The 13,116-nt window shown below is 49.2% G+C and overlaps 1 protein-coding gene across 3 annotated transcripts in view; it reads left to right on the forward strand.

Moving 5' to 3' along the window:
• Positions 1-13,116, forward strand: part of bbs9 (Bardet-Biedl syndrome 9) — a 91,522-nt gene that overhangs the window by 11,177 nt on the left and 67,229 nt on the right. For all 3 annotated transcript variants that reach the window (XR_012926884.1, XM_076028470.1, XM_076028474.1), the window contains exons 6-13: positions 385-559; positions 3,836-3,920; positions 4,231-4,414; positions 8,636-8,765; positions 10,903-11,084; positions 11,876-11,952; positions 12,116-12,169; positions 12,267-12,369. Coding sequence is in view for 2 of the 3 variants with exons in the window: in XM_076028470.1 (XP_075884585.1) it covers positions 385-559; positions 3,836-3,920; positions 4,231-4,414; positions 8,636-8,765; positions 10,903-11,084; positions 11,876-11,952; positions 12,116-12,169; positions 12,267-12,369 (990 nt within the window). In the remaining variant the exon portion in view is untranslated. The remainder of the gene's footprint in view (positions 1-384; positions 560-3,835; positions 3,921-4,230; positions 4,415-8,635; positions 8,766-10,902; positions 11,085-11,875; positions 11,953-12,115; positions 12,170-12,266; positions 12,370-13,116) is intronic.

Below are 13,116 nucleotides of genomic sequence, written 5' to 3' on the forward strand. Positions count from 1 at the left end.
CACACACACACACACACACACACACACGCCCGCACACACACACACACACACACACATGCATTCATACCTCCAGAGCCAGGTGTGTGTGTGGGTGTTAATGGAGATATCAGACTGGGCTGAGGGGTGAACAGTCCTGCCAGCAGCAGGGTGATGGTGCAGGGTGGCTCGCTGCCTGCAGGAGGCGCTGTTGAGTGCCACACATCAGCTGTGTTTCCCCTCTTACGGCTGGACCCCTCCTCCCTCAATCCCCTCCACTGGGCGGGCGGGGCTTCAGTTCAGGTGCAGCAGGTGTGCACTGTGACAGCCTCAGCGCCCCCCTGAGCAGACTGCTGCTCATTGTCTTTATTCACCTCTCCTCTCTGCTTCTCTTCCCTCCTCCTCCAGGTCACCACTCTGTGTGTATCCAGTCCATGGATGGGATGCTGATGTTCTTTGAGCAGGACAGCTTCTCCTTTGGTCGCTTCCTGCCGGGCTTCCTGCTTCCTGGTCCGCTGCTCTACAACCCTCGCAGCGACAGCTTCCTCACCGTCTCCTCAGCCCACCAGCTGGAGAGCTACAGGTTGGTGGTGGTGGTGCTGCTGCTGCTGCTGCTGCTGCTGCCTTGATTTGGTTTGAAGGATGCATGGGAGGAACCACTGTGGGCTCATTTCTCACTTCTTCAGTGACTGAAGTCCACCTTGAAACATCTCACCTCACCGCCTCAGGTCACACACACCAACACAACAACCTGCTAGGGTGTGTGTGTGTGTGTGTGTGTGTGTGTGTGTGTGTGTGTGTGTGTGTGTGTGTGTGTGTGTGTGTGTGTGGGCGCCGTTATGTGCGTCTGTTGTAGATTTCTCCACCAGCTGTTTGTGGCCCCGCCCATCCCCAAACCCCTCCCCTCTCGTATCAAGAGATTCTCAACTGGACAAGCACTGACCTCATCCTTCTCCACAGAAACACACACACACACACACACACACACACACACACACACACACACACACACACTCTCACTCTCACACACACCAAAAGTTTGTTGTTTCAATCGCAGCTGTTTGGACAAACACGTCTTTGTTTGATCCTCCATCTCTCTCCCTCTCCCTCTCTGTCTCTCTCTGTGTCTCTCTGTCTCTCTCCCTCTCTCTCTCCCTCTCCCTCTCTCTCTCTCTGTCTCTCTCTCTGTCTCTGTCTCTCTCTCTCTCTCTCTCTCCCTCTCTCTCTCTGTCTGTCTCTCTCTCTGTCTCTGTCTCTGTCTCTCCTGTGAGTCACCACCAGTTTTCTTGTCGTACATCATTTCTGAACCATTATGCAGGCAGCAAGGTAACTGATGGAGGTTCGGAAAATGCTGCTGTGCAAGGTTATAATATCAGCAGATGAATTGGATTTCCATTCATTTTTCTGAACATGTGTTTATGTATTTTTATTAAACTGCCGTCAGAGCAGGAATAAACAACAATACATTTTATTTCTAAACGAGACAATGAGAGAAAGTATTATCCAAAAATAAATCCACAATCAGTGCCTCGTTTTGTATGTATTTACTGATCAATATTATTGTAATAGAAAGTTGATGCTTTCAATTATTTCAAAATTAATCACCTAAAAAATGATGAATAATCCAATTACAAAAAGAAAAATAAGAACGTTGTTTTCTCATCCATAGTGTCCATACGAACACACACACACATACACACACACACACACACACACACACACACACACACACACACGCACTCACACAGTGTCAGACCTTGCAGAAACTTCCTCCACGTGTGTGTGAGAGACGGAACACACCACAGTGACCACAAACACTTTTCAATGGCAAATTAAACTATATGTCACTCCCTGCCTGCCTGCCTGCCTGTGTGTGCGTGTGTGTGTGTGTGTGTGTGTGTGTGTGTGTGTGTGTGTGTGTGTGTGTGTGTGTGTGTGTGTGTGTGTGTGTGTGTCGCTGCTCCTCCCTCCTAGTACATTTCTCCTCCTCCTCCTCTCAGACACTCTGTGCTTTGTCTCATTTCTGACCTCTGTTTTCATACTGACATCCAGCTGTTACCACAGGGAACCTGACACACACACACACATACACACACGCATACAGACTGTGGTGGTAACTAATGTATGCATCCTCATGCAGAGTCAATATGAGGTCACTTGAGTGGAGGATGGAGCAGAATTCAAGATGGTGTCATTGTGAGTTTTAGGCCTGAATTGAATCCTGTGCTCCGGTTCTGATCCGATTCACTGGCTCTCAGCTTCATATCTTAAAATGGCTCAGACTCTGTTTACACAGAGACAGATTTTTTTTGAAACCGTACATTTTCGAAAACGCTCTTAAAAAAAAAAGCGAAGCTGTATTCAAAAAAAAAATCCCTGTAAATGACGATGTAGTACCTATCCCAGGCCTGGTGTGGCGCCGCAAGTTTACTCCCTGAATGCGGAAGAAGAAGAAGAACAAGCGTGACGTGTTTAAAGCATTGTTTAGCGTTGTGACATCAGCGTTTCCGAAAAAAGATCAGTTTCGGCGTTTACACAAAACTATTCGCAAGGTGGAACCAGATAAATATTTGTGTGTTTTCAGAGAAACCCGTCTTCGTGTAAATGGGGACTTTTCCTGCCACATTCTGCAGCCTCCTGTGTTTGACAAAAACTGAGAGGGAGGAGCCAACACCTTGTCACTAACCTAGGAGAGCCCTTTGTGACGTCATAGAAGGGAGATTTTCTTTTTCTTCCTGCATTAAACTCTTGGTTTTAACTCGCACCTTGTGAAAAGTGGAGGATGGACTTTGATGGATGGACACTCGTGATTGGTCCTTAGAGTGAACAGTGCTGACACCAAGCGCCAACCAATCAGCCGCCGGCCCCACGTTGGCTCCCGTGGAGCTGAAAAATGACCCATCCATCTTTGACGATGTGATTTTTCATTAGCATGAGTTTCCTCCCTGGAAGTTCAATATTTAGACAGAGAACTGATCTCTGGCCTTCTGCCTCGGTCATGTGACAGCCGTGTTGGATGGCGAGCTGTTCCCAGCTGACAGCCGTGATGAACAGCAGGTCGCCGCCGCCGCCACTGGATCCAGCTGTGGAGAAGGTGGGTGAGGCGAGTGAGGAAACAGCAGTGGCTCTCGGGGCTCCTCACCCTCCTCCTCCTCGCTGGCCTCCAGGTGTAGCAGCAGGCGGAGGCGGCCGCAGCCAACAGCTCCTCACTCCGTCTGCCAGCCACTTCCTGGAAACTCTCTCCCAGCTGGTGGCGCCAAAACCAACTGGCCAGTGACCACAGGGTGGCGCCACCGCTGGCCAGCGGCCGACTGATTCAAGCTGATAGAGGAGCGGCGTGTTGACGGAGCAACTCCGGGTTCTTAACGCCATTCAGCCTCAGCCAATCACAATACAGTACAGCAGCCAATCATTGCAGTGGAGTTGCTAGCTAGCTACGAACTGGACACCAGACTCACGATATGGCAGCACAGTGATTTCTTCCCCCCTAATGACCACTGGAAGTACTGCAGCCAAAACCCCATACAGCCCAGAAAGCGTTGTGTAATGGTCAGTGTGACTGTGTTCTCTTGGTTATGTTCTGTTCCATGTTTATTTGTTGTTGCTGGGTTTATATGGTGCTGGTGAACGTTGCCCAGTGAAGGCAACACACTGTCATTGGCTGCGGTCATTGGCTGAGGTCAGGTGAGGGGGGTGAGGGTGAGAGATACAAGAATGAAGCGTTGAGGGTGTTGTGGCTGCAGCCCACAGCAGTTCAGTCCGATGTCTCCAGCACCAGAACCAAACCTCCACCAGCCACGGCTGTGTGAACTCACCGTGACTCCGCCCACCTCACCTGCTCCCTCCCTTCATGCTGCAGGTACGAGACTCTGGCCGTGGCCACGGAGGCCGAGACTCGGCAGGATCCCGATCAGCCAATCAAGACTGGAGGGAAGCGGCTGGCGGTGAGTCCACAGGGTTCTAGAGATAAGTACACAACTGAAGCGTATCGCATCGCAAGAGAAGTGAGGAAGTGATGTTGCACTTTGTTCATTTGCGTCAAGTGAGACATTGATGTGAAGAACCTCAACACTCTTCCAGGATGGAAACCCAGAGCAGTTCAGCTCCTTATTCTCTGATGATGACAGGAGTGTGTGTGTGTGTGTGTGTGTGTGTGTGTGTGTGTGTGTGTGTGTGTGTGTGTGTGTGTGTGTGTGTGTGTGTGTGTGCGCGTGTGCGTGTGCGTGTGCGTGTGCGTGCGTGCTCCCACCACAGCCCGACTGGTCCCTGGTCCTGGGGGAGGCGGCCCTGGAACTGTCGGTGGCCTCCTTCTCCCACAGCTCCTCCTCCATCCTGGTCCTGGGGGAGAGGAACCTCTACAGCCTGAGAGACAACGGCCAGCTGCGCTTCATGAAGAAGCTGGAGTTCAACCCCAGCTGCTTCCTGCCCTACGCCTCAGGTACACATCACCACACATCCTCCACTCCCTGACCAATGGATCTGACAGAGCTACAGGAAGTCAGAGGAAGAAGCAGGAAACGGCCCCCAGGGTCCAACGTGGTGGCCCAGTCTCTTCAATGGAGTTGAGTTGAGTTCTTGGCTTTTGGGTGACTTCCCATCAGGCCTCTCTAAGTCACATGATGCATCAGGACACATCAGCCAACCAGATTGAGCCGAGATGCAGGACATCTGGGGATTTTCTCGCTTTTTAGGCCTGATGAGATTTTTAGTAGCAGTACCTCAAGTGGCCACATGAAACAACTCACCACCCTGCCAAATCGGCAGTCCAGTATCTAGTTCTTATTATACATCACATGACCAGGAAACTATTTTAAAACAGACTTCATAGCTTTTACTTTTCAACCCTTGGATCATTCGTTCAGTTGAGTCAGTGAGGGAGTCAGTAGGGAGTCAGTGAGGGAATCAGTAGGGAGTCAGTGAGTTGTTTAGTAGGGAGTCAGTGAGGGAGACAGTAGGGAGTCAGTGAGTTGTTTAGTAGGGAGTCAGTGAGGGAGACAGTAGGGAGTCAGTGAGGGAGTCAGTGAGGGAGACAGTAGGGAGTCAGTGAGTTGTTTAGTAGGGAGTCAGTGAGGGAGACAGTAGGGAGTCAGTAGGGGGTCAATAGGGAGTTAGTAGGGAGTCAGTGAGTTGTTTAGTAGGGAGTCAGTAGGGAGTCAGTGAGGGAGTCAGTAGGGAGTCAGTGAGTTGTTAAGTAGGGAGTCAGTGAGTTGTTTAGTAGGGAGTCAGTGAGGGAGTCAGTAGGGAGTCAGTGAGTTGTTTAGTAGGGAGTCAGTGAGGGAGTCAGTAGGGAGTCAGTGAGGGAGTCAGTAGGGAGTCTGTGAGTTGTTTAGTAGGGAGTCAGTGAGGGAGTCAGTGAGTTGTTTAGTAGGGAGTCAGTGAGTGGTTTAGTAGGGAGTCAGTGAGGGAGTCAGTGAGTGGTTTAGTAGGGAGTCAGTGAGGGAGTCAGTGAGTGGTTTAGTAGGGAGTCAGTGAGTGGTTTAGTAGGGAGTCAGTGAGGGAGACAGTAGGGAGTCAGTGAGTTGTTTAGTGGGGAGTCAGTGAGTTGTTTAGTAAGGAGTCAGTGAGGGAGACAGGTCCCTGCTGCTGTGATGCAGAGCAGCAGATGATTGGATGATCCCTCCGCCGTGTCAACAGTCGTCCTCCAACCGTTTCCAGGTTTCATCACAGCCGCTGCTGCTCTGCCAACTTTATTTCAACTTCAGTGCCTGACAGATGCCTGCGCTGCCCTCTTCTGACCGCCCGTGTGAACTCTCTGAGGCTCTCTATATTTTTTCCACTCAGTTCAGCTTCTTTCTCCTTCTTTCCGCTCACTTTCTCACCCTTGAAGCGTTTTATTTCTCTTTCAACATGGATGGAAAGCAGTAAAGTGGCGTCAACCTTTTATTTTTGCTGCTTGATTCTTATCACCACAAAATAAATCCAGACCTCCCAAACGGCGCCACCTACAGTCCAGTCATTGTTCTACTGCTGTCCACGTTTATCCACGCCACATTACTGATTTAAAGCGTACAGAAAAAAAAGTTTCTTTCTGATTCCATCTTTGAATAATGTACAGATTTTTTTTCTGGAAGTGTAGGAGAGAGAAGAGGCCCAGAGAGGAGAAGTGATGGATGCATGATTAGATAAACGGAGCTGCTCCACTGTTATCTCTCTCTGGGATCTCTAGTGCACAGGCGTGTTTTAAATTGATCTCTGGGGGGAAACTCACAGCAGCGTTCAAAACAGGAAGAACAGCCTCCTGTAGAGACAGAACATTTGCAAAAAAAGGGCCTAAGAAGAAAACAGGACAGCAGGTTTTGTGTCCAGAACCATTTAAAAAAAAAAAATCCATCTTCGTGTAAACGGCCCCTCAGAACATAAGACATCCTTTTAATCACATTTTTAAATAGGAAAGTGAACGTTGTGTCCAAAAAGAAAATACTGATTCGTATATTTACACATTCTTCATTGGTAGTACGGTAATTCTGAACCTTTTCTAGTGGCTATACGGCATATACCTGCTTATCACGTAGACTACACCACCGGTTGTTAATGATGAAAAGAGAGCAGCAGTCTGGATAACTGACAGAATTAACCCACTTTTCAAACATTAGCAGCGCTTCCGTGGACGACACCACCGTCCCCTGAGCCTTCTCCACTTAGAGCCCCAGCGCAGAGGAGGTTGTAATACCTCTTCAGACCACTAGCTGGGTGGTTGCCGGCTTTCCGTCCCCGCTGTTAGTGCGACTCTCTCATTTAACTGCGTTATTTTTAGCTGCCGCTTAAGGGGGCTTTATTGGACGGCACGTAGGAGGGAGGCTGCACAAAATACAACAGAACAAAACAAAAACACACAAAAGCCCCTGGCTGATGTGTGCAAGTGCTTCCAGAGGTCTGGGCGTGTCAGCGGAGGAGGAGATGATGAGAGGTGGAGGAGGTGGAGAGTGGAGGAGTAGAGAGACGACTGCTTGGCACTGGACCCTGATCACTGTCATTAGGACACAGAGGCAGCAGGCGGCAAGGTGTGCGTTTGCTTTTGATGTGGTGGCACCAACACGCACACACACACACACACACACACACACACACACACTCAGGCTCCCTGTCATTGTGACAGTGTGCCACCCTGCCGCTGGGCTGCAGCTCCGTGTGTGTTTGTGTTGCGTGTGGCCATCACCTCACATCTCCTCCGGTGGCGACTCCACAGCCACACGTCACTAAACAATCCGTCCCAGCAGCATTTTTCTTAATCAGCGTACGCGGCTGCCAGTCAGCGGGGAAAAGTGTGTGTTCTCACACTCACACACACACACACACACCCCTAGATCTAAATCTGGCTGTGGCTCTCAGCCAAAGAACCAAACGGCAGAATTCCACACGCAAAACCAGATGTGCAATGTGGATGGTTTGCCCCCCCTCTCCCCCCCTACCTGGCAGGACAAGTGCCAGCTGCCCTCTACAACCTCCTCCTCTACCACCAACCTCCACAACCTCCACCGCTGGAATCTGCTCCGCGGCTCTGCGGCTCTGCAGCCGCATTAATGCCGAAGGTGAAATCAGCAAGAAAAACAGTGAATCCGAGCCGCCACGGAACCCAGTGGAGCTCCTGTGGCCGGAAAACAGCAGCGGCAGCAGCAGAAGCTGCAGCAGCAGTAACAGTAACAATAACAGCAGCAGCTTTGACTCATAACTGTCACAGCCTGCTTTATAAAGTGGCAATTGTAAATAATGATATGTCCGAGATGTATTTTTTCTTCCTAAAATATTTCCTCCTGCCTCCTTTGGGCCAGTCTGACATGTTCTGGTGGTTTTTTGACCATGAACACGTTTCTAAAGGGGGATTTCTCACTGCACTGCTAAATTTAAAACTGGAAAATTTGATTATTCCTTCATTCACTCATTTTTTCTATAGCTGCTTCTCCTTGCACGTGGAGGGTGGTGGGGGGTTGGGGCTGGTGTAGGGGGTTCGCTGCAGCCCCTTCAGGCCGTCTTCTGGACAAGTCGCCACTTTATGCCAGTTTCACGTAGAGAGACAAACAACCTGCTTGCACGCGCGCTCGTACCTGCATCTGACTGAAAGTTCCCGATAGCCATGTGCACGGTGGGAAGAGCTGGAGAACCCTTGCAGACACAGGGAGAACAGGCAAAGCCCTCACAGAAAGATTCACCAGAGAGGTTGACCAACCCTGTGGGATCGGTTCCTCTTTAAACCCACACAATGATGTATTTCTCTGCATTCATTTTGGTAGAGGTGGAAGAAGTTGACACCACACCCTGGGAATCGAACCCACAACCTTCTTGCTGCTCCACCACAATCTAGTTTGCCAAAATCTGATTGTTCTGAGTGAATTGAAAATAAAATTTAGTAAAAGGCAAATATTTTGAAGCAGAGTCAGTCAGGCTTTAACAGTCCCAGTAAATGTGGATGATGTGGCTAATGTGGCTAATGCGGCTAAGCTAGAGGACGCTAGTTGATTCTGGACTCTTGCAGCTGGTTGATGATCCAGATTTCTGTGGAATTCTGATTCTGTAAAGTTCTGCCAAGACCATTTCTCTCTCTCTCTCTCTCTCTCTCTCTCTGTCTCTCTGTCTCTCTCTCTCTCTGTCTCTCTCTGTCTCTGTCTCTCTATCTCTCGCTCCCTCTCTAATGGATGCTATTGTCTTATACCTCTCTCTGCAGTGACGGATGGCACCACCAACCTGCTATTGGCCAATCACAGCAGGATGCTGCTGGTCTACCAGGACGTCACCCTGAAGTGGGCGGCGCAGCTGCCCGCCGTGCCCGTGGCCGTGCGCCTCGCCACCTTCCAGTGAGTGTCGTCCATCGCTGTGTGTCGCTGCCGCCGCCGCCGCTGTTTATCAACATGTGAAATCCAGCCAGTTCTGGCCGTCCAATGGGAGCAGGGCAGGGGGGCGGGGCCAGTCGCAGCCTGTCATTTGTTCTAAACGGCTCGAAACGAGCTGCAATTTCACACAATTACGACTTAAAAAGGCAAAACATGGCTGACAAACGATGTGGCCTTGTGCTGTGTGTGTGTGTGTGTGTGTGTGTGTGTGTGTGTGTGTGTGTGTGTGTGTGTGTGTGTGTGTGTGTTAGATTTACTAGATACTGTGTGTCTGGGCCACTGTTTGATGCAGTCGGAGGTTGTGTTGTTTTAAAGCGTTCGATAGTCGATAGTCATCTTCCGCAGTCAATTTGCAGTGTGAGAGTGCACGCTGCATTAGCACGAGACGCACACACACACACACACACACACACACACACACACACACACACACACAGCAGCAGCAGCAGCAGTTGTGTGTTCTGGGAGCAGTGCTGGGTTTTATGACTTAATTCCCAGATTAAATGATCAGGCTGGCTTCTAAATTTAGAGCCTGTGTAAAACAAAGTGCAAAGGAAATCAGGAGCTGCCGACCAACTGTGAAAGCAAAGAGGGAAAATAAGCTTTGAAAGGAGCTCCGAGAAGAGAAGAGGACAGGAGAGGAGAGAAGAGAAGAGAAGAGAAGAGAAACATCCACATGTGATCCTGTTCGGAAGCTGCTCTGATGTTGCAAGCAGATGATTTCTTTGGAATCATCTGCTTGTCTCACAAGTGTGTGTGTGTGTGTCAGTCATATAGAGCTTTGCGTATTGTATAGTTCCCATATGGGCCTATGATTGGCTGCTGGCTCACACAGGAAGCTGTGGTCCTGGTGAGAGATATAAACATGTTTTGTTTCCAGTGTAACTGCAGCCGCATCTCCTGCACACGGCTCTTTGAGTTCCTGCCACTCAAGCAAATAATGCCACCGTGTGTACGTGTGTGTGTTTGTGTGTTGTTAGATACGGTGGCCGACAAGGGCCAAACACAATACAACTGCCTAATGCATCGTATTTGGCAAAAACAGCTGCACGTATGGAAACACCGCAAATTGCCAAACGCAATCACAAGTCTAAACAAGGATCAAAAGGAGGATCGTGGCGCAAATGGAAAAAAACACGCTGGAAGACATAAAAACTTTAATCATCAAAGTTAATCATCAAATGCACTGCAAACAGAGAAGCGATGCGAAACACAACAGATGCAAACCAACAAAATACATGCAAAAGAAAAAAAAAAACGTGTATAAACCAGCCACTACAACGGAAATGCTCCAAACCTGCAGGGGGCGCTCTTAGCGGAACAGCTCAATGGAGAGACACACACAGGACCGACGCTGTTTCAAACCACAGCGGGAGGTACGGCTTAGCACGCAAATTACTTTTATTTGAGTATATTTCACCCGTTTGTCTCTCCATTGAGCTGTTCCACTAAGAGCACCCCCTGCAGGTTTTGAGCATTTCCGTTGCAGTGACTGGTTTATGCAGCGTTTTTTTGTTTGCATGTGTTTTCTTGGTTTTGCATCCGTTGTGTTTTGCATCGCGTACCACAATCCTCTTTTTGTGCCTTGTTTAGAGTTGTGTTTGTGGATTTGCATTGTTTCCATGTCTGCAGCTGTTAGGCAGTTATATTGTGTTTGGCCCCTGTCAGCCACCATAGTTAGACACTGAGTGAGAGAGACACAGTATTAGCATGTCTGCTGTAGTCCGAGTGAAAGTTTTATGCTTTCTCACACACACACACACACACACACACACACACACACACACACACACGCCCTCCTGTGCAGGTGTGGAGCCAGACACTCTGACCTGAGAACCAGTATGTGTGTGTGTGTGTGTGTATAGGGTGGCTCCGCTGGACCAGAACTGAAACACATCTGCAACCAGTTAACCAGTTAGCACACACTTAGACACACACACACACACACACACATGCATGCACAGGGATAAAATCCCTCCTTGCATCACTCAGCATTTGTTTGCTCTCCAATCTTTTCCTTCTTGATGTTTTGTTCCTCACTCAGAACGATGAGTGGAAACATGAGTGAATGATGCTGAGCGCTGTGCTGTGCTGTCGACAGGGAGCTGAAGGGAGTGGTGGTCAGCCTGAGTGCCGACGGCCACCTGCTCTGCTCCTACATGGGCACCGACCCCTCGTTCTTCTCTACGCCCAAGGTGGACGCCAGGGAGGCCGACTACCAGCAGGTGGAGGCTGAGATGAAGAAGCTGCAGAAGTTCATCCGGGATGCCAGCAGGACTCAGGGTTGGTCCAAACATCTCCAACAAGTGTTCGCTCGCTCTTTAAAAAGGTCCCCACGTTTTGACGCGGGTGATGGAAACCAAAGCTGTCCCTTTGTGATGTCACAGAGGGCACATTTTACACACGTGTTGGCTTCAACTTCTTTTTTGTTCCCCTCCTCTAACATGTGCAAAGTCCAGCAGGCTGCAAACACAAGGCTAATAAAGGGAGAATTTAAAATGTAAGGAAACAGAAGTGGCACTGATTGGTTGTCACAGCTGCTCAGCTGGACTCAGAACATCAAGACTGTGGAAATGAGCAGAGTTGGCAAAAGTGTTTACAATCTGTATTTATGTACAAGTACACATACCTGTGTAAAAAAAAAAGATACTCTTGTCATCGTGAAAGTACTAATTCAACACATTTGTTGATCATTTTGCAAAGTTTTCTTCTTCGTCTTTGGTCTCCTCATTAGTGTAACAATTACCAATGTTATTTTCAACATTATTATTTTTCTCTGTACTGAAAACATACTAAACATGTTTACATTCAGCAGCAGAGTTCCATTGGCTCCACTTGAAGCAACAACTCTTCGAATAATAAGTGGATTATTTCCAACAGAATTTTTTAAAGAATCTTTTAAAACACCTTGACAGACAAACGTGACCAGCATGTTTTTTTCTAATGTGAGGAGTAGGAAGAAGAACAGATATTTGTGTACAAATGTACTTTACTCAACTTTAAGGTTGAGATAGCTGAAAGCATCTCCTGAAGTGCAGTAACAGAGACGAGTCCTTGTGGTGCCGCTGTTGCAGACATCCTGCCTCAGGCTGAGGTGGAGGAGGACCTGACTGTCAGAGCCACCGTGTCGTCTGCCCTGGACGGCCAATCGGTGAGCACATGCGCACCAGACACGTGCACGCGTATATCCGGTGCGAACCTGTTCTCTAATAATAACAATAAGAACTTGTATTTATATGGCGCCTTTCAAGACACCCAGGGACGCTTCACAGAACGATGAATGAAGACGTTGTTTTCTCTCTCTCCGTCCACAGGAAGCTCTGATCCGAGACATGGACGGACTTCCTGTTCCGTCGGTCACCGTGCAGGTGAGCTTTCCCTCCCCCACTCCCCCCCCCCCCCCCCCGCATCCTCCCTCAACCACTCCTCCACCTCCATCACTAACTCCTCCCTCTTGTCCGCCAGGTGAAGGTCAAGTCCAGCTCCGTCATCCAGGCCCCCAAGTTGATGGTCAGCGTTCAGCCGCCGCTGGCCGTCACTCAGGACCAGTTTGTCCTGGAGAACATGGGTCAGTGTGTTCTCTCTCACCGCCGCCGCTGCTGTTCACACTCACTCAGGACCAAATGATCAACGTTCATTTCTCACCAAAATATTAATATTAAGCTGATTTTACAGGCAAAACATAAGGATGCCTGCTTCTCGCTAGAATCAGCTGTTCTGTTGGTCCCTCAGTCCGATCACACTCTTTGTCCGCTGTTAGTCTGCTGTGTGTCCGCTCAAGCACACGTGTAAAACTTGCAGACTTGCAGAATGTTGTAGATTTGCGTTGGATGCTGGCTTGTGAAACCACCGTCCAGGTTCGTCACCGTGGCATCGGTTAACAACCAGCTAGGCTAGTCTAGTCTAGTCTGCTAGCTAGGCTAGTCTGGTCTAGTCTGCTAGCTAAACTAGTCTAGTCTGCGAGCTAGACTAGGCTAGTCTGGTCTAGTCTGCTGGCTAGGCTAGTCTAATCTGCTAGCTAAACTAGGCTAATCAGCTAGCTAGCCTAGGCTAATCAGCTAGCTAGCCTAGGCTAATCAGCTAGCTAGACTAGGCTACTCTAATCTAGTCTGATAGCTAGGCTAGGCTAGTCTAGTCTAGGCAGCAGAAGATATTTCTCTCCCTCTCAACCTATTCTGGGGGCGTTACCAACGTCGCCCTCTGTTGGCGAGGAGTCGCCTTAGTCCCACGAGAAGCATCGTGAGGACGGACTGTGGATTTATGACTTCAAGATGTGAGAAATAGTAGAAGAAGAAGAAGAAGAAGAAGAAAGCAG

The sequence above is a fragment of the Nelusetta ayraudi genome, unplaced genomic scaffold, assembly GCF_046127955.1.
Source record: "Nelusetta ayraudi isolate G7.1 ecotype Tasmania unplaced genomic scaffold, CSIRO-AGI_Nayr_v1 ptg000003l, whole genome shotgun sequence".
In the NCBI taxonomy this organism is placed as follows: Eukaryota; Metazoa; Chordata; class Actinopteri; order Tetraodontiformes; family Monacanthidae; genus Nelusetta; species Nelusetta ayraudi.